The sequence below is a fragment of the Plectropomus leopardus genome, chromosome 6, assembly GCF_026936395.1.
Source record: "Plectropomus leopardus strain MGB_pleo_1.0 chromosome 6, ASM2693639v1, whole genome shotgun sequence".
NCBI lineage: Eukaryota > Metazoa > Chordata > Actinopteri > Perciformes > Serranidae > Plectropomus > Plectropomus leopardus.
The window spans coordinates 28,816,568-28,838,010 of record NC_142181.1 but is presented as its reverse complement, the minus strand read 5'-3'; the positions used below and the strand labels follow the sequence as shown (position 1 = coordinate 28,838,010).

The 21,443-nt window shown below is 38.7% G+C and overlaps 1 protein-coding gene across 4 annotated transcripts in view; it reads left to right on the top strand.

Moving 5' to 3' along the window:
• Positions 1 to 21,443, top strand: part of LOC121943529 (cell adhesion molecule 2) — a 176,796-nt gene that overhangs the window by 138,260 nt on the left and 17,093 nt on the right. For all 4 annotated transcript variants that reach the window (XM_088079162.1, XM_088079161.1, XM_042487058.2 and 1 more), the window contains 3 exons: positions 7,811 to 7,960; positions 18,120 to 18,272; positions 19,030 to 19,167. In XM_088079162.1, the coding sequence (XP_087935288.1) occupies positions 7,873 to 7,960; positions 18,120 to 18,272; positions 19,030 to 19,167 (379 nt within the window). In that variant the 5' untranslated portion in view covers positions 7,811 to 7,872. The remainder of the gene's footprint in view (positions 1 to 7,810; positions 7,961 to 18,119; positions 18,273 to 19,029; positions 19,168 to 21,443) is intronic.

Here is a 21,443-nt window from a genome sequence, read left to right as displayed (position 1 = left end):
ACATTTTGCTAAGGTGAACAATATGATAAGTCATATGTTAAAGTGTCTATTCATTCTTGTGGAGAAAATAACTGAGCTAAGTGAGGTTAAGTTATTCAACACAAGTAAAAGTGGAATAACACTGGGAATCCAACAGGATGTCAAGAGCAAAATGTAAGCCATGCTTTTACAAAACTTCACACTGAGTTAGAACCGAGAGCTGTCTGTATTTGTCTCACATGGGAGACGGCAAGCTCCATTATTTCTTTGTCTCACCACCAAGGAATGCACACCACAAGAGGCCTCAAGTTTTAATTAAATGGAATATTTATACACTGCGGATGTTCAACTTCCTTTTCTCTCAACATGCTGGCAAATAGGCCACGCAGTTTAGAGTTAGCCAATTAATTACAATTTTGTCAAGTCACAGCGATTGCAGTGATTAATTACAATGATCTCAAGAGTATATTGTCTACCTCATGAGTATTAATGCAAGATATTTGATTTCCTTTTCTAAACTTTTGGTGTTTAGCTTCACAGCATTTAATTTGTGCTTTAAAAATAGGTGTTTCTTTTGTTGATTTGTGAAGATTTAGGAGTCATTTACAGGATGGATTACACAAAAATAATTGCATAATTGACATACTGGCTGTCTGAGATACAAAGTAAATTATGGAGATTAAATTTTCAGAGAACTTGGTAAAGAAAAACCTTGAAATGTGTCGCAAGTTATAATAATAACAAGAATAAGAATACACCTTATTTGTATAGCACCTTGCATACAAGAAATGCAGCCCAACATGCTTTACAAGTATTTTCATGAAACAAGAATGTACGACTTTCAGCCATTTTCATATACTCATTTCATTTTTGTAGCATACTTGAAATAATTAGTTTGGAGTGATTTTCATGGGTATTGTCTAAACTGTGATGCCAACAATTTAGTCCTGATTTTAGGAGACAAATATTTGTGTGCATATCTGTTAAACAATTAGAGATGAAACTGTGAAAATTTTGTTTCACGATTATAGTGACCAAAATGTTATCATGGTATGGTTATCAGTATTGTGAAAATGTCAAAGAAATAGTGATTCACACACTGAAATGATTTCAATAAGTTTTATATTGGAAACTACAAATAAATTAGAAGTATTCGTTTTTTGTTTGCATAAACATTAGAGTAAAATGATAACAATGATACCCGATGTCAACACATAAAACCCCATAAAATATGCATTAGCATTAAAGATAGCCTGTGTTTTTGTCACTATAGATAAGGACAGGGGACCAGTAGTATCACTGGGTTTACCAGCTGCACACCCACTCTGTTAGAAAGGAAATAGCAAAATAAACATGTTGCATGCTGTGACTGCATTTGAGCATCCAAAAAGTTTGATATTCATTCAAATTTGAAATTGTAATCCTAACTATGGGGAAATCTTACCGCAGTTTATCTTTAAACAAGTAACTGTTTCATCCTTAATTTAATCTATCATGTAATCACTGACAGGATTAATGCAGACCTAAAAGTACAGGCAGTCTTTGTATTGCAGTACCAGCAATACCAAGAAATCATGTCTCTGCTAACATGTAGAGACATGTTACTGTATAGAATATTATCATTAGTAGGCACTGTTTAAAGTTTCCATGACTCATTAGCATGCAGGAGGGAGCTCTGCACCTCCATCATCTCTATTTGCAAAGAAGCCCTTGTAAAATCAGGCACAAAGGTGAACTTGTGGTTTGATAAACTGCCTGGAATTAATTTCATATGAAAATTAATAATTGTTATTATTCCATAATGAAAGGAGGCATCGGCTATTTCTTCAACTATTTTCTGAGTTATTTGTTTTCTTTTTATCCTGCCTGCAGTTTACAGTTTATTCTGCAGTGGTGTGCTTGACTGCTCTCCAGCCATTCATCAAGGCACTGCTTTCCATTATTTGGTGCAGTCAGCTGAAACTGAGAAAGGCTTTTGGGGTGGTATGGCTCATTCTTCCTCCACTAACTCTCTGTTCTCCTCAACAGAGATGTTCCTCGTGTTTTTCACCTCATGCCTTGTATCAGTGGTCATTAAGCGAGTCAGTGAAATTATACATGCAACACGGTTGTTGTACACGATCTGGTTTTTAGATCTGGTTTCCAATGCAGGCTGAGAATCATATCAAAACAGAGCAAAAGATTTCCAGATCATCTATAATCATAAAGCACTCAATTTGCATTCATCATCTAACTCTCAGAATCCTCCCTTTAAGTACAGTCATAAAGATTTTTATCTCCCTTTTCACATTTTCTAGATACCCCCCCAGCCCACAAGACTCTCAAAATCAATAACCTAAGTATCATATTCTTGGCTTCTAATATTGTCAGACTCAGATTCCATCAAGCTAAGGTCTGAGCTGCATTCTGATAACAGCATGAAGAGAGGCGGGTTGAGATGAAATGAAATAGTTTATCATTAATGCACACCCAACAGCCAGCCATTCTGAACATCTGTATTCATATTTGTACTCTCCACCTGCTGCACAGACCTCATCCCACACTAAAATGTATAGAAGAGCAGAACTTGTACATTTTGGTCTGTGTTTTAGCAGACATCTGTTTTTGTGGCTCTCCTTTAAAATCTAATCATCAAATATTTGTGTCTGTACCGAAGATGCAATCCCTTATTTACATTTCTACCTAATTTCAACGGTGCAGGTAAATATTTGATTCATGAGGCAGTGTCACTTGATTCTTTATGAAAGTTAATGTCACAGTGGAGAGATGTGTCAGCAGCAATCTGACTGTGTGAAGCACAACAAACAACTTGACTAATCTTGTGTATGCTGACATTGTGACTGATGATCAGTGTGCTGGTGGCCCACCTGCATGTGGACCATAATCTCCCAGCTCAGGGTGATATTGCCAGTTTCAGCTTTCACTGGAGTGGGCTCTTTGCTTTAGCACAAAAAAAAACAGCAGCACTCAGATCCATGTGACCGTCATAAAAAAACATTGTGAAGGGGGAAAGCACTGCCAAGGGACCAATTATAGCTTTAAGGTTTAGGCCCATAAGCAGGCTGATGTTGGAAATGTTTTGATTAAAAGCACATTCACACAAAAAAAAAACAATAAAAAGCTTGGATTTTTAATTGATTATGTTAAATTTGAATGTTAAAGTATGTTCACTTTCAGTTCAGAGTTCATTATTTCATGGTTTTAATCTTAACCTCCCTTTCTAAAAAGCTGTAGGGAGGCTGGATTGGAAAGAGAAAAGGGGAGAGAAAAACACTGATGTGACTTTTCATATGTTGATTTTTTCTTTTACCATAGCACTTCATAATATTCATGGGTTAAAGGAGGAGAGTTGCCAGGATGAAAAAAAAGCAAACGCTAATGGTATTCATGTTTCAGAAGGCGCCAGCTCCTTTCATCAAGATATCTCGGGTTACTCAATCCTCACCTCACCTATTTGCTGTCATGGCAGGCAGGTTGCACACTGTCTACTGTAAGTATGTGCACACTGTCAAACTGCAGCTGGCCTTGACTGAAAATAAGTAGTTCCCTCTTATTCAGTATAATACATGTAAGCACTTGAAAAAGGATACAGCGATGCCCAGTACTGAAGTCCCTCAGCCTGTAGAACTGATATGCTTTGTGTTTAAGAGATGGTCTATCCTCCCTGAAGGCATATTGTAAAAGTGCAGGTTTATTCCTCATTTCATCACTGCACTTCACTGAGTCGTCTTGGATCATCAGTGGAGCAGACAACCTTCATACCTCCATTACTCCTCTCAGAAGTGTTTGTTCCCTTTCACCGGCTTGGTTTTTTTATAGGAAAACACAGCCAGGGCTCAACATAATCTACACTTTTACCCTGAAACTTTTATTGTATCTTTCCATATCTACAGTACTTATTGGTTATTTGCTGTCAAAACCACCATATGATGATCTGTTTTATTCTGATGTCATAATTTTTGTTTTGTAGATAAATGAGGCAATCCAAGTGAAATTTTGGTGCAGGCAGAAATCATATGTTCAAATCCCACATGGAGCAGCAGTTTTTCTTTGCCAGGTTTAATCCTTGAGGGTTCATGTGTTTGATAATGTGTGTGCATGAGTGAGTGTGCATATTTGTCAGTCTGCAGCTAATCTGGCAATCTACTGGACCAATCAGCCTCATATTTTGTGTACACATGTATGCCGAAGGACCTCTCATCGTTGTGCAGATTCAGAATTTTTTAAAAAAACTTTTTTTTTCCTTTGCTTTTTTACTGATTTATGCCATCATTGACTGCTTACCCTAGCAGGAGCTGCAAGTTTTCTGGAAATCGACTTAGCTAAAAACAACATACATTGCTGTCTGTTGCAGGCCACATTTTGGCCTTCATTGTGGCTCAAGAACTGACAATCATGGAAAAGTTTGGTCTTATTTTGAGCTGAAGCATTTGCAAGTTAATTCTATACCCAATATGTTATGATCCACTGAAGTTAGGCAGAATATGAGACAAATTAGTGCCCATTTTTGTTAGCTTTTCTGCCATTTTGACTAAGGAAGCCAAAAAGGACAATTTCACAGAGCACTGCTGCAACCTGGTTTTCTTTTGTCTGCCGCACAGAGTCATACCACTTTTGGAGCATTTCAGAAGTGTAGCATTTTGCCTTCTCGACTTCGTATTTGTAGATTTTGCTGATTTGTTCTTTTCCCTGATATTTGTGCTTCTACTATAAGTAAATAAACAGGCTATGCAGTGAAATGTTTTCTTTTTGTCTATTAGAGTTGTGTTTATTGTTATTTCCTATTGTGTTGTGTTGTAGCCTACAAACAAGGTCATACTGTTCAAAGTCAAGTTATTAGTACATGGATCAAAGATTTCTGGCTGGTGTTCTAGTATTTTAGTGGTGAAAAAAATACATTCATCCTCATTTATATTTCATCTATATTTTAAATAAAGTTTCTGTTGGAAGGAGAAATTGATCTGCTCTGTGCAATACTCCATGGCTCCCTCAAAATATATAAGGCTTGTATTTTTATTCGCTTCTGAAACATGCTGCAGTGCATCTGCTGAAATTACACGAATTGTCTCCAGTGGCCGCAGTCAGCAAACGCTTGGCAGAAATTGACACTCTAATGATGCTAGTTAAATCTGTTTTCAGATATCTGTTTGGATATTGTCTCTTTTTAAATTATTTGTCGTTCATTTGTGAAGCACATGTTATTGCATCTTAGCAACTTAGTCACTTATATTACAGCTTAGTTACATCAAGGTAATAAAGGGGTTGTATTTATTAACAAATTGTTAAAGTGTTTCAGTGGGCCATAACAGTGTGACAGTGAGCCAGCATGCACACTACCTGGACCCTGAAACTGAAGCAACTATAAATTCTACCATCTTTAATTTATTATTTTTCACCTGTGCTTTTGCTACTGAGACATCTCAAAATGTCTTCAGTGAAAAATGCCTGTGGAGGTCGAGACAGACGTCAGTCAGACGGTCTGCACACAACCACATAGTTTTTGGAGGAAATCACCCAAATTGAGTAAAATCACTCAATTTGGGTGTGTAAGGCCTTTAACCCGTCATGGCCACATTATCATGAGGGGTCCTTTGTGATTATTATCCTCATGTTCTTTTACTTTTTACCCATATTACAGAAGTAAAACCCAAGTATTGCCAATATTAATAGTATCACTTTGTGAATAGTATTGTTAACATATATTATTCTTTTTTTTACCTATAGAATTATCATGGCATTTCCCATCATCATCTTATTACATTGTTGTATTGTAAAGTGCTACCACATCTTTTTGTGCAAAATGTGCTGTAAGCTACATAAAATAAATGTGATATGTTATGGAATATCCCTCTCTGCTACACACATCTGAACATATGCCTCTTTAAAGCAAGGTCAGAGTGGTGGGCCCACAGCACAGTGTAGCGTCCTTGCAGCAGTTTGTGGTTCAGTGACTTTCTAGAATATTGTTTGGTGCTGTACTGTTGAAGTAAGGCCAGTCGCTCTCCAATCACCATCTCAAAAAAAATAAAATAAAAAATACAGTCTGTAGTTGGCGCTGGGGATTATGTTTCCACAGAAAGGACAGCATTTGCCACACTCTAAACTGCTACAGAATGTCAAGACAGTGGAATTTCATGAATGTATTAGGTGAAGCCCAGAAAGCTGCAGTGCACACTATCCTGCACAGGCACTTCTTTTAAAACGACACTCACGACACGGCTGTGTCGTGAACATCTTTTATTGGCCCAGCAGGCATCATTAAAATGAATTTCAGTAACAGATTTTTGTGCTTAAACAGCCTTGCATACCAGAACCTGAACTTGAGGGATTGAGAATTATATTCATTACTGTATGGATTAGACTTTTTTTTCATAAAATTTCTGTGAATAGTGAGCAGTATACACTGGAGACATGTAGCAAAGATACTGGAGAGATGGTGGGGTAGATGATATGACAAAAAAAGTTGAAAGTTATGCAGGAACTGACAACAACACCTCCACATGGTACCCCACACAAAATGCATCTGCATCCATTTCCCTTTTTAATATGACATGCATAGCTGATTTTGCTGGACTACCAACTGACATCCAGCCAACTATATTTGAATCATTGTAATGATGAAATGGTGACGTGTTTCTTGATATGGTTTCATCTGATTGAGAGTAATGAGCAGATAAATAATGTGCACTATTGGAATCATTTTCTCATTACTATTTATAGTCAGCCTTACCTTCACCTCTAGCTGACAATGGTCTCCATCAGGACAGTCGAGGTCAAGGAAGGTCCACAGACCTTTGGCTGTCCCAGCCTCCACTGCCCCCCCATTTGAGCTGGACTAATGAGGCAGACAGCTGCTCCCTTAGTTGAAATGTCCCTGCGGTGAACTGTACCTGGGAGAGGCAGAGACAATGTCACCTTCATACTCAGGCACGTTAAAAGAGGAAAACAAAGCAGACCTGTGAAATCAAGAGGAAACATGCACAGATTAACTTGCGGACAGCCAAATGCTCCCAGGCAAATGCAGCACATTCAGCTTCAAGTATGAACTCAAGAGCTCTAACACAGTTGTTGTTTTCTGTTGTCACCCTTAAAGGGGCTGGTCTGGTCAGGCTCATATTAGCCTACACTATGTCTTCTAACAATTCCCCACAAAAGAGTATTGGTTTTAGACATCTGTTTCTGAAGCTTGGCAGAGTTCAAAAAAACACAGGCAGGATAGAAATGCTTCTGCAATGTAATTAGGGGACTTTGTTGAGACGACAAGTACAAATGTGGAATAAGAAGGTAAAATCCAGCAAGGCTGGGTGATTAGGCCTCATTTGGATGTCTTCTGCACACTGTGACAAGCGGCTGTTTCAGGGCAAGGCAGTCGCTTGGATCGAAGGCCCACAGTGTCTAGGATTATGTGTCAATTTACCACCCAGCTGCAGTTCTAGACTCTACACCAGAACATGACTACCTCTAATTAGGCCATGCTACCAATTAGGGCCCTGCAATAAGGCAGCAAGGAAGGCGCTCTGGGAAAGTAAATCCTATCATTGTCTCCACCCTAAAAAAACACCAAAAAAAAAACACTTTTCTAGCAACAACAGCTGTTGAAGGCTAGAGTCCATGTCAGCCAGGCTTGCATTAAGCTATCCTTGGTTTACTGTGATGTAATGAAGACATTAATGTAACTGGGCGATATGATGACAGAACATTAACTTTGAAAGGTGTCAAGTCTGAATGGCACATTAATGTGATTCAATGAAAAGACACTAACACCCAGTCCAAAACTGCTATCTTTTCATGTCACGACCATGACCTCCACCTCTGTCTCATAATCCCACAGGTAGCCAAGGTCAGTTCCCCATAACTCAGAATGTGACGGTGGTGGAGGGGGGCACAGCCAACATGACCTGTCGTGTGGATTTCAATGATAACACTTCCCTCCAGTGGTCAAACCCTGCACAACAGACCCTGTTCTTTGGGGACAAGAAAGGTGAGTAATATATATTAGCGGATAATGGCCCTAATGATAAAATGATGAGATATGATACAGATTTCTTAGACAGATTACTTCACTACAGGAGTCTTCTTCATTAATTTTTCAAATTTGGAATGTACAAAAATGTTCCTGGCTGCCTGCAAGTACACAATTTGACTGAATACAGGAAAAGACAGGATAAGAGGGAAATGTATTACATGTAATGTCAAAGCAGACTTTTAATGAATTTGTCTCCACTGATGTCCCAGGGCACCAACTAAACAGAAATAGACTATTTTTGAATTGAACTTTTGTAATCACGCAACACTGACGGTGTTGTTTACAACACAGTAATGCCTGTGGATTGTGAGATGATTGGGCTTAATTAGCATTTTAGCTGCCCTACATTTGTATAGCTGTTTGGATGTCACTGAAAAGGAAGCACACTGTTGCAACCTTGTGAAACAAGGCCTGAGCCAGAATGAATTATAATGTGCTCTCACCAGCCAAATCCAATTTAAAGGTGACAAAAGTCTGGAGTTGATAAATTGGAATTGGGGTGAAAAGGAGTATAACAGTGGACTGGTCTTGTAAGGGTTGGGGGTGTTCATCTTTCAGTGTTTCTCACAGCATATTACCCATTTCATTTATGCTGTAGCTGTTAATACAATATCATTGGTTCAGTGATTGAAGATTAACTTTCCCTTTGAATAACAATTTATAGGGGAGAGAGAGACGCCAGAGTGAACCAACAGAATGAGAGTCACAGTCTGGTTTGAAGAAATACTTTCTCCCTTGCAAGTGATTGGATTTAGTAATGAGGTCTAAGGTGTTTTATTAGATGAAATTACTTCCAAATACAATTAAACGAAAGTTAACTAAATCTTAAGAGATACTCTTGTGTGAATGGTGTTAATGCGCCCAAAGGATTTGAATTCAAGCAGAAGTCATTGAACCAAAACCATCCTTTTTTTAATTGTTATTTTTCTGTATTCTCTTGTGAAGGCGGCATTTTAATATTTGATTTTGCAGAACCAGTTTTGATAATCATCAAATTCTATCAGAAAAAAAAACTATAACTTTTAAGTCTTTGTAATCTGGGGCAATGTAACGCATGATAGATCATTCAAATTAATAATTTCCCTAAAATACAAAGCCAAAATTTGCATCCACTTTTAAATGATGTTGCAAGTATGTAAGGGGAGCTTGGAAAGCGCAGTATGTATGAGCCATTTTGCCCCTCTTGTGCAGCCATTTATATTGCATGACATAATCCTTTTCCTGAGCAATACGGATGACAAAATGAATGTAGTCCACTCAGCAGAGGTTGCCAGGGCTAAGTATGTGAACACTTCCTCTCCATCTCCTTTTAAACAGCCAAATGAAAAGCTTTATTGGCACAACTAATACGATGCCTGTGAGGCCATCAGGAGAAATGGGAGGCGTGGAACAACACGGGCTTCATGCGAGGAAGAGGGTGGGACACCTGGGAAGAAATCTCTACTGTGCCAAATCACCAGTTAATTGCTTGGCAGAGGGCTGCAACTGTCCTTCTTCTCCCGTTTGTTGTGCCTTCTTGTAGGAGCCAATGAAAAATGTTAGATTCAACCTTATGCTACCTTTCAGTCCAACAACTAACTGCAGACTGGCTGAGCTTGAAGCAGGCTGTTCTCTCCCTCTGATGAACAGCTGCTCATGGACTGCTGTCAGTGAGCAGATTAGATTAATGCAGTTATGTTGCATTTTCTTGTTGTCAGTGTTTGGATTTTGGTATCTTTTTTACCTGCTGTTTAGATAAATCTTTCATTTTCCCTGCTTGTTTTCTGCCTGTTGTCTCCGTTGTCCACCTCTCTGCTTACTACAATCCCCTTGGGTGTCCATGACAGCCTGGCCATATGTTACCGTTTGATGCACATACAAGTTTCCCCCACTCTCTCTTCACAAAGGTAGTTTGTCATTGTGCATTTGTAATCCAGAGGAAATTCAGCTCTTACAGCTTTTATGTTTGATTCCGAATGCTCAACACATACAAGTAATGATGACAAAAATACATTTGCTGTTCTGTCTTAAATTAGACAAAACGCTCTGTGAGATGTTTTTTTTTTTTTTAATTCTACTCTCGCCTTTCCCTCAAGCTCGGTATTAAAGATAAGGGCATTTGTCTGGCTGTGTTTGGAGCTTGATATAAAATAGTGAGGCAGGAAAAGGGGTATTAAAATGACCTTTTAAATCCTTTTGAGCAGCTTCAGTGGAGTAAAGAGAAACATCTGTTAAGAAGCTGAAGTTCCATATTATATCAATTGGGTCTGACAGCTGCTGGATGAAGTGAGACAAAATCTGATCTTTGCCCTGACTATAATTTGTTCCATTTTAATTCAGGTCTGACAAATGAGAATATGTAAAAAGCCCCAAAGAGTACATTCAAGGAGAAAAGAGGTTTCTGTGTCTTTCCAGAATACCTAAAGTCTACTCTTACTGTAACAGTAAGAAAAGCAAGCATCTTTCATTATTCTTATACAAGTGCCAGTCATGCATTGTCAGTGCCTTCCAAAACTACATTTTATGATCTGCTCCCTCCATGGTAAATGTTTGATTATCTTTAGGCTCCTTTAACTCTAACTTTAACTGGTTCCTGTGGGTCCTTAAAAAGTCTTAAAAAGCATTGTTTTCATGAATCTAAAAACAAGGCCTTAATTGGTGTTAAATTGACTTGAATTAATCTTTCAAAAGTCTGAAAAATCCTCAAACACAGGAAGTACAATTTTATGAATCTCTTATTTTTCTAACGTTGCGTTGTCAAATCTCAAAATAAATTGGTAACATCACCACGAAACCCAGCAAGAAATGCCAGATATTTCCTACTTCTGTTGTTAAACCAAATTATAATACTGTAATTTGTTTATTGTCTTCCATGTGAACAACTCGTTTTTTCAACATCTGATGTAGATAATCTAACTTTTTCACTTTTTTACTTTTTTTTAAAAATGCCACAAATGTTTATTGTATTCGTGGCATTTTTAAAAAAAAGTATTAAAAAGCCTTAAATATTCCTTTCCTTAAGCTGCAGGAAACCCTCAGACTACCTTGGTACAGTTAGGAAAATATATTGGTCATAGTTAATAAGAAAACATTGGTAAGGGGTGTCTTATGTAAATGAAACAATGTCAAAATACATTGTCTTCGCTGTGCTTTAGCTCAAAAAATATAAAACAAAGCATTTGAACAAACAACTGATGCTTTCATTTTCCTGGCAAGGTCGGTCTTCATTATATACCAGACTACTCCAATTAACCTTCTTATGTTGTATGTTGCAATTAAATTAACAGAAGGATCACAATGGTGTGCTATTAGCTTTATAAACCCATCGGGAGTCCCCTGGGTAGGTAGGTAATCCCAGCAGTGCATCCTAGAAATTGTGTTCTACAATTTGTCCACACAGCAATGTCACTTTCTGTCACAGACGTGTGAATTTGGAGAAGGCTGTGGTTGTAGGTGGGGGGGTAGTGTGCAGGTGACAGCTCAATAGCTTAATGTATCTTTGGTGAGAGTGTTAACGATAAGAAGGACCTCTATCTCATCTTCTCCCATAAGAGGCTCAGTCAAAGCTCATGGAGCTCCAAGAGAGTGTTAACCTTGCTGGATTCCCAAAGCTGATCCATATGGGTTGGACTGTCTCTGCACATTTGTCTACAGCTGAACACAGCCCTCCTCTTATATCATGCCAGCTGGCTCCTTGGCACGCCGCTCCTCATCCATTATGTATATCTGAGTCTTGGTTGATTGTTGCCACCTCAGAGGCTTCAGGCTACACTATGGCAAAGACCAGTATGCAGATACACTCTACTGCCACAGACCTGAGACAACAGAGATAGATCCCCTTAATAGCCAGTCCAACACATCATTCTTACATTAGACCAATTAGCGGGGACTGTTGAAGGAAGTTGCTCTGTGGTGAGCTGCCACGATGAAGAAATCGATTTGGACCATATGTCTTTTGTAAAATTATCCCTTTTATATGTTGCCGGGGTTATGAATTATTATTACTGAGCAGGAAAAATGAGAGCAGAGCTGTCCTTTGCTGTCTTCATTATGATTTACTTCACTTTTGGCTTCTGTGGGGAAAGGATAAAACTTAAGTAGCGATGCTGTAGAGAATGGTAATGACATTCCTGGAGGCATGCAGGATGGAAGCAGAATCTTTTGTCAGATATGGTGAATATGAATAATGCAATTAATGGGAAGCTACTGCAGGTTGCATGTCAAAGGCAGATAACAAGTTGCTCATTTGAACTACAGTATGTATTTGTAGGAGAGATATGGAGACTCATTCAGCATATCCATACATGCTGTGGCAATTTGTACAGCACTTTTCCTCATCTCAATTCAATCTCTCACAAGTTTATGGTTCATCATTCATGACATTTAATTGGGGCATTCAGCTTGGATCATAAAGGTCACAAAGCAAAATTGATCTTAATTGGCTTGTAGTAATCAAAATGCTGTTATGTGCTAAATGAATGCTCTAATGTGAGCATTAAAACATTCATTAGCTTGAGAGAATGAAGGATAATTACCAAGGATGCAATTACTGGAGTGAGCACCAATGAAAGCACATTTTAACGTCCATTCTCGTAAACACACAGTATTTGGTGGTAGCTCTGTCAGAAGCGAGTGGAGTGGACTTTTACCTGAGCTTGGTGTCAGATATCTTTCTGCAAATATATCCAGCTTAAAACTGACATAACTACAATAATACTACTACTACTAATAATGATGATGATGGTGATAATAATGATAATAATAATAATGTTATTACTGTTGTTTTATTCTTCCTCTGTTTTTTGTATTATGATTTCATTATTTTCATTATTGTAGTTTTATTGATGTTATCTTGTTTTTATTGGGCATTTGATTTTTTTGTCGTTTTATAAACATCAGGAAAGCAAGAGGAAAATGTAAAGAGGGGGACAAGTCAAAAACAGCAGATAACAAACACAAATACATCCAAGAAAAAGAAACAAATTATTTGCCAGATCATCCTTTACCACATTTGAGAAAGGTATCTCACATTGAAGCTATGCTCAGTGTGTCACAAGTTTGTTCTCACAAATGTTTTGTTTACTTTTCAATGTTTTTTTTACTGGCAACAAAATGTAGATGGGGTCTCATGGCCACCGCTAATGTCTTTCTTCAGAGACTAATGGGCTTTTAAGTGTACTTGGTTACCTCCAACTTCACTGAAAAGTGAATCTACCGTTATAGCACTATACAGTTGGCTATTATCACTAATGTGAAGAGTTGCTCTTGTATGTGCTATACTAATCTCTCTGCCACACTGCACTCTCATGTATAATGTATATTAGCTCTTTAGAATAATGACAAATATTTTGTTTTAAAATTACTGTAGAAGTTTGAGACCCACATGAAAAATGTTGAGATCCTTTACCAGGTGATAAGTTATTGTTATGTGTTGTACTGTAATATGTCTTTACAAACCCTGAAATGGGTAACACTGCTTTGAAAATCAACAGAATTATGTAACCCCATTGGCACTTGCTGTAATGAAAATTAAATTTAGAAAAGTCATTTGAAAAAAGCAACTCAAAGGCAGAAAAATTCCCACAGTGTACAATCAAGCTTATGTCAGTGGGCTGAAAAATGGACAGACAAAAATATATTCGGTCTCATTATTCACCACTTGAAGAAGGGACGTAGCTTAGCTGCTGGGAGAATTCCTCCTGCTTTCCTTCCCTCCTTCATGCGCTGAAAATGAGTCCAATTTGAGTAGCATCTGCTCTGTGGGATCTCTGAGAGCGCAGGCAGTAACAATGGCCCTCTGGAACAAGGCCCTTTCCTTCTCTTAATTGCAGCCACATGTGTGGTGGGAAAGAGCCCCCTGCCTGCACCACTAGCCCTGGAACACATCCAGAATCGCCCACACAGTCACTGAGTGAGCACAGCCAGCAGCAAACACACTCTAATTGCAAAGAGTGGAGCCCCTGGCTGGAGAGCGGGGGGGTGCGCCAGGACCCTGTGTTCTCGCTGAAGGACAGCTAGTGCTTTCACATTCCAGGACTGGCTCAAAGTGGTTACAGGCCATGCAAAAATGGCCAAATGGGGACACTCGGCATTGCGGATGCAACATATTTTGGCTGAACCTGAGAGCCATCAGCTTGTTTCCAAGACTAATGGATATATGCAAAATGTCCTTTTCTATCTGGACTGTCAGTAGATACTTCATCATTTTGGATTAGAAACACTGGGTAACATCTGTCTGTTGCTCAGTGGAGTGCAGAAGTGAATACCATGTATAAAGTGCCCTTGCAGTTCCTCTGCCTCCAGTTTTATCTGAAGACAGAGCTAATGTAGCTACCAACCAGACTGAAAGCTCTTCTCTTACACATTATAACTGTGCACCATATAGTAATAAGCAAATGTAACATCTGTTTTATCATGTTAAAATAGTTTCTTGGGCATCAAGATAACTTTCAACAGAATTGTTGTTAAAACTGAATTTGACAAACTACACTTCTCTTGGGAGACTTCAAATTGGTCTTCCACTGACATGGTCGATGGTGCAAAGGACTGTCAGGGTAACAAGGCAAACATTACTTTGCATCAAAGGGCCATAGCAACAGTATCCCTTGCCCTGAGGGGGAACCGCGGTGTCAGTTTTACTGATTTGAGACAGCCTTGGTAAGGCCTCCATCACAGGAGATGTACTGCGCATTAAGCTGCCATGCTGCAAGGCTGTAGCATACACAAGGTCAGGGTGCCGATTTATGCTTTCTCCTAAGCAGAATGAACAACGCCGGAGCTATCTAGGGTTTCGGGGAAATGAACCTTTTCATCACATTGATTTCCTAAAGCACCTGGAAAAAAGCTTTGTCAGCCGCTGGCATTTGGGTCTGATTGTGACGGATCTGCTCACAATCTGGGCCTCTAGCCTGGATTGGATGCTCGTAGTATGGTTTCCTGGCCATATGCTGTTTGAGTAATAGATAACACTTGTCTTTGGGTTATTCAAACCTTTGTACATCTCATTCTATCAATATGTCATTGATTCACGTGCTGTGTCGTGCCAGTGGCTGTCTAACAAAAATGCATCAGTCAAGTCCATCTTTTGTTTAACTGTAAGGTGTTTCTCAGCCACTGCCTGGCTTTAAACTATGTGAGTCAGTATTTTAGCTACTGCTGACATTTAGATTTAGTTCTGTTTCAGTCAGCCTGCTTGTTTTCTTTAAATGTCACCTGAAATAATTAGTGGTCTGTACTTTATTTGGTCACAGTTTAGGTTTAAAAGTTTCAGCAAAGGAAATTAAAGTTCAAAGAAATTTCTAGAATCACTCCTGAAGCATAACCCACTTCTCTGTTGTCTAGCCATATGCTCAATCAACACATTCTTATCCCACAGAGCTGAAACACATTCACACAAACACCTGGTTAATGTTGGTTTAGGATAGAAATACACTTTGTTATGATTAACAAAAAAATGTTTGAGTTACAAAAAGAACCCAACACGACTTGAGTAAATCATGACACTTCACGTCACTGCACGATGAATATACGTAATTTGTCCAACATCACATTAAAACAACATTCACTTTTGGTTTCACAATGGACATGAACTGTGGTCTTCTGGACAAAGGTCCAGTTTGTCTGAGCCATCCACCACCCCCACTGCCTGATGGACTTTCTCACTCTATATACTACATCAGCTGTTCTCTGTGTCAACTGTTGCCATGGATGAGTTTACATTGGTGTTAGCTGATGGGCCATTGTGTCTCATAAAGACACTGAAGGCTGTCTTTAGCGTAGATATCACATGCCGAGGGATGTGATAACGCTGCGCTCTTGGATTGAAAATGTGCTGGCTCAGTTAGTTCCAAACAGTCATAATTTTGATGAAATATGGTTAAATATGCTACTATGGAGCTTTGAGGGAGGTAATTCTGTGACACAGAAGCTCCAGTAGCATTTTGTATAGATCAGACTGACGATAGAGATGGAAAGAAAGAAATGCAAGCATTTTTATTTATTTATTATTTTTTATTTATTTTTATATTGTACTTTTTACACCCACGGATTTTGGGTGGAATATCACTTTAACCAAAAGATGTCTGTTTCCCTTAAAAAATCCCTCTCAGGAAACAGCCAGAACATTTATCAGCATCTCAAAGGTGTTTGAGCTTTGAGAAACGGGGGGTTAAGAAGAAAAATCGGTCTTCCTCTCCGCATCTTTTCTCTGTGCGATGCAGAGATAGAGGGATATGCAGGGGAAGTACAGTATGTCATCTTGTCCAAGGCTTTGATCTTCACAGCCTGTACTTCCATATCTTTTGAGTTCCTGTACGGTGTTTGTTTAGACCCCATCACCTCTCCAATGCATCCATTCACCAAAGGGTTTGCTGTTTTCTGCCAGAGCCTCTGGGCATTTTCAAGCTCTGTAGTGAAGATGCTTAACTACAAAGAACATCAGGCAGCTTTGTTTCAGGATGCGGTTTGCTACAGTAAGACTATCAAATGTTTGTATTAAGCCCTGTAGCACATAATAAGCTGGCTCTCTGATGGCACAGCTTGTTGTTAAATTTTAATTCTGGCTTGAAGATTGTTTTTATTTACTCTTTATTCTTCGATAACAAAGAGTCTCTAATAGGAAACTTCTTAGGGCCATTAATATCTCTATCGCCAATCTTTATTTTTTTTCTTTTTATTATGTGTGTGATTATAAGATAATTATCATCAAACGATATGGTGTAATTGAAGCTGAAGAACAGCATTGTTGATAATGACCTATGTCTGTGTAAATCTGATAATCATTTCAGCAAATCTAATTTAACGTGTGTCACATGACTGCTGTGTGTGTTCGTCACTCAAATCAAATAAATGGAAACGGAGGAGGTGATTAATGATTTTCACAGAGATGTCTCTTTTTTATCTGATGCAATTTTACATTGGCCACATTGATAAAATCCTAATCAACACCTACCTCTGCTGCATTTTGCCAGATTTGCTCCATGTAGTACAATCCAATAGAGTTCAAATTACTTCAGATGAAAAAGTGTTTGGGGAGAGAGCTGGCCAGGCCTAAAGGGAGTGAGGATTAAGAATGTGTAATTTATTCAATGAAGAGCACTTTCCTTCCTGCCCTCTGTGGTTGGTCGCATGTAGGAGCAGGTGATTCTCAATTTGAAATTGTATAAGAGATGACAGGTGCAAGATGACCTTTTTCAGCTCAGCTGCGTGTTTTTTTCCCAGGTTTCTGAGGATGTAGTCACATCTGAATGAGCAGTGGTGAAAGTGTTTTAAGAAAAAACTGAAAGGTGTTTTTCAAGCTGTGTTTTGAGCATACCCATTGTGATGATTATTGTGTGATGAATCATATTAGTAGTAGTGGTTAATTTGTGTGTGGCTGTAGCAGCTATTTTTCTTAATTACAATTTGCAACGTTGTTTTTTTCCCCTTAAATGTCTATGGTATTTAGTGGCATCTAAGGATGAGGTAGCAGAACTGAGACTTCTCCCATGTGCCAAACTTATAGGAGAGCTATTATTGCCAACATGGAAATTCAAATGACACTTGAGTCAGTGTTTGATTAGTCCATCCTGGGCAATTGTAGAACTACACTACATAGGAAGGGATCCAATCCAAATGTAGATATAATCGGTGAAAGTGATTATAAACTATTGAAAATATAGTAATGATTATTACAATTTCTTCCAATAGATGCCCCTAATTCCTTCACACTGGACCTTTGTTTGCGTTAGAGCTGGGCTTATTGGTTGGAATCAATATCAGAATATCAACAAGAATGTTTTAATAAAATCAACACCCAGCAAATGCATGAAAATATGTAATCAAATTGAGGTTTATTACAATGAAGTGTGTTCAGTCATTACATCTTTAATTTCTTAGTTTTGCAATTTGCTTAAAATCATTAATTGGATAACCAAAATTAGTAACAAAATGTTTCGAAGCATTGGCCACAGTGTGTGTGCGTTTGCAGCATTTGACAATTATTTGAAATTACTGAAAACATGTGGCCTTGTTCTGGGGTCATGGTGCCTCTACAGGTGAATTGCCATCACTGAATTCAGCATGAATCTGCCCATTTGTTGACTGTGTTTTCTGTCTGTGCGCTCTGTGGTTATTTGTGCTCCCCTTTCTTATTCAGCTCTGAGGGACCACAGAATTGAGCTGGTGCGAGCCTCGTCGCAGGAGCTCACTATCAGAATCAGTGACGTCAGCCTGTCAGACGAGGGTCAGTACACCTGCTCGCTCTTCACCATGCCTGTCAAGACCACCAAGGCCTTTCTCACTGTTCTGGGTGAGCATGTCCATTTTTTTACTTGTTGTTTTACTTCTGGCTAATTTTTCACTTTCTGATAGCATGAATATGTGCACATTTTGAATCAACGTCTGTGTTCTTTATCTAATTCATACACTTGTTACTTTATAGAAAAATAACGTCTCTGCATAACATTGTGTCCTAGAAGAAGGAATGACAGTTTTGCTTGCAAGCTAGTAGTGTTCCCATCACTAATTTTCTGCCAGGAAGGCCAACTACTATAGAACACTTTGAGAATCTTTTGACACCTGTGTAGGACAGACAGGTGTTTTGAAGGATATACAGAAATAGACAAAAAATAAAAGTTTACTCCCACACACTGTCAACACTTAGAGTACGGTTATTTGGATTTAGTTTCCATAATGACCTTCATCAGGCTTCTCACAGCTACGTAGGAAGACATTTGCCTCTGTTATGTTAAAGGAGTGATTTGGGGTGTTTTATGTATAACTTAATTGAATAATTTAATTTCCAATTCATCATCTTCTTTTTTTTTTGCTCTCTTGATGTTGATTTTTCACTGTGGTTTTACCACTACATATTTGTTTATAATTGCCTTAAAAATCAAACATCTTAAGTCACAATTCCATTTTTATCATTTAATTAAATAAAAAATAAGAGGCCATGAATATCTGAAAGTCAGTTATTCTTCTATTATTTTTCATTGCCAGGAGAATACAGCCTCATATACATGCATTCAGTATGGTAGTTATAATAGTATTTCCATGCATCACAGGAGTGCCAGGACGGCCAGAGATCACAGGATTTACCAAGCCTGCCATGGAGGGGGACGTAATCACCCTGACATGCACCACACCGGGCAGCAAACCAGCAGCCAATATCCGGTGGTTCCGCAATGATATGGAGGTCCAAGGTAGGCATGCGGTTTGGATTTCACAGAGCATTGTATCCTCTGTTACCACTTGCACCCTCTTGGAGACATCATTACTGTCTAGTCATTCAGCTGCTACATTCCTTTGTGCTCATATTCATGCATTGTTCCACTGGCCGGGGTTTAGCAGTGCCATGATTCGCCTGGCTCACAGCCAGCATTGCTGCTGTCATTGGAAGCTGCCCAAATGTTGCTGGACGCCTGTGGCTGAGCCGTCCACATTTCACTACCTGACCAAGGTGAAGACGTATAGGATTGCCTTGTATTGATTCTAATTATAAAGTTAGGTGTACATCAACAACAAGCTCAGCACAGCATTCTGTTTGCACTGTTCAAGGCACTAAAGTAATGATATACTCAGCTGGTTGATAAATAGAAACAGAAATAAATCATGCAATATAATGTGATTATCAAAAATGAAAATGTCAACTTCAGACATTGTTGCTTTCAGTTCCCTGTTATATAGCACAGAGAGGCTGCAAATCCTCACATTTTAGAAGCTAAAACCAGAAAATACATTTTTGCCTCATAAAATGACTGAATTTTGTTGACTCATTTTCTGCCAATCATCTGTAGACTCAAGTGTGCCATGATGAAGAATCCTGTTTTTGTGCAAGGCTATGAATGGGTGTGGATTTAAGGAGCAACTCAGTGGTCACATCCCTTTCAATAATTAGAATGTGCTTTTGTCCCCCCAATAAAAACATGAAGGTAGCCAAATACTTTTATTTTTAGAAAAGTCAAAAGCACAGATTGGTGCAAAAAAGTAACCAGAATGTAGACAATTAACTGTGTGACACTCAAAACCTCATGGCAGAACACTCCCAAGCCCCCCATGTCATATGTACTCCCGCCAACATTGACTCAAAATCTACTCTCTTCTCCTATCTTTCCAAAACTGTCTGAGAAAAGAAGAATTGCTTGCGTACGGTTTGATACTGGCTGTGTGTGTTATGTTTTGTGTTCAACTGAAAAGACACGGGTGTTAACTGATCAGACATTTGGAATTTCTCTGTTCAACTTCCCTTAGCTCTGTGATGAGTTGATCGTGCAGGGCAATCATTCCAGAGGTGGCTCTAAGGTGCTTTTTTTTCAAACAGCAGCACTGAGATTAGTCAAACGAGTAAAAGAGGATATAAGAATGCACAAGAATGCAAACTCAGAAAGGCCACATAACTAGCTTCACCCAGACAAAAAAAAAAAAACGACAGAGACAATGCATTAGGCAGCAGATGGTGCAGTGTTATGTGTGCTGATCACACTAAACCAGCAGAAGTTTTCTGTGGTTTCACACAGTGAGCCGTATAAGCTTTCACTTTCTTGTATACCTCCTTTCAAGCTGTCTGAATCTCTGCACTTTGTATTTTTATATATTTAATCACATCTTATTTTTTGCTTTAAAAATGCACAAAAAAAAGACAAAAACATTAAAAAATCAGAGTGGAATGTTTTTCTCAAATTGATGGCAGAGGTAAGCTGTGAGGGGCTCTTTAATGTAATGGAGCAGCTGCAGAGACTCCGTGTGACAGTTGCTCTTTATTGAGGATTTGCACCAGAGAGCTTTTTCTTGGTGGTTCTGTCTGTGTCTGCCCAACATGGCATGATGATTGATGGGAGAAGGGCTGGGATATGAAGTTTTCTTGTTGAAATGACATGCACGTAGATTCCTGAAAGGCCAGTGGAGAGCTGGCTTCAAAACCAGACTTGCTGTCCATCTCAAGAGGCTCTGAGATGATCTCTCTTTTTTTTACTTTATTTCTTGAGCTATACTTTAAAACAAGTCTTTGAAGCTCCAAACTGAGTATTCTTAGCATATATTGACATATGCACATAAAGCAAATGTCAAAATGTAATTTAACAGATTTTAAGGGTGCCACAATTTTACTCCTGTCTTTTGTGGCTGAAAATAAAAATGTAATACCTTCATTCCATTCCCAGGCCACTTGGCATCACAGGAGTACATGAAAGAAAATTAAAAAGGAAGAATGACTCCCTACATTTATAAATTGATGTATGATATGGCATTATGTGTATTGTTTGAATTGCATATCTCTAAAAAACTTAGTGCCCCAAGTCTGCCCCATACAGGTGTCTTGTATACAAATGTGCTTTTATTAGTTTTACCTGCGCGGTGGGTTTTATTAAGCCGCTTGGGCAAACAGACCTAGTGTGATGCATCTCCTAGTCATAGAGAGATGAAGAACAAAGCAGGGACTGGAGGGCTTGACTTAAAAACTTCATTTCCATGTCAAAGTGTC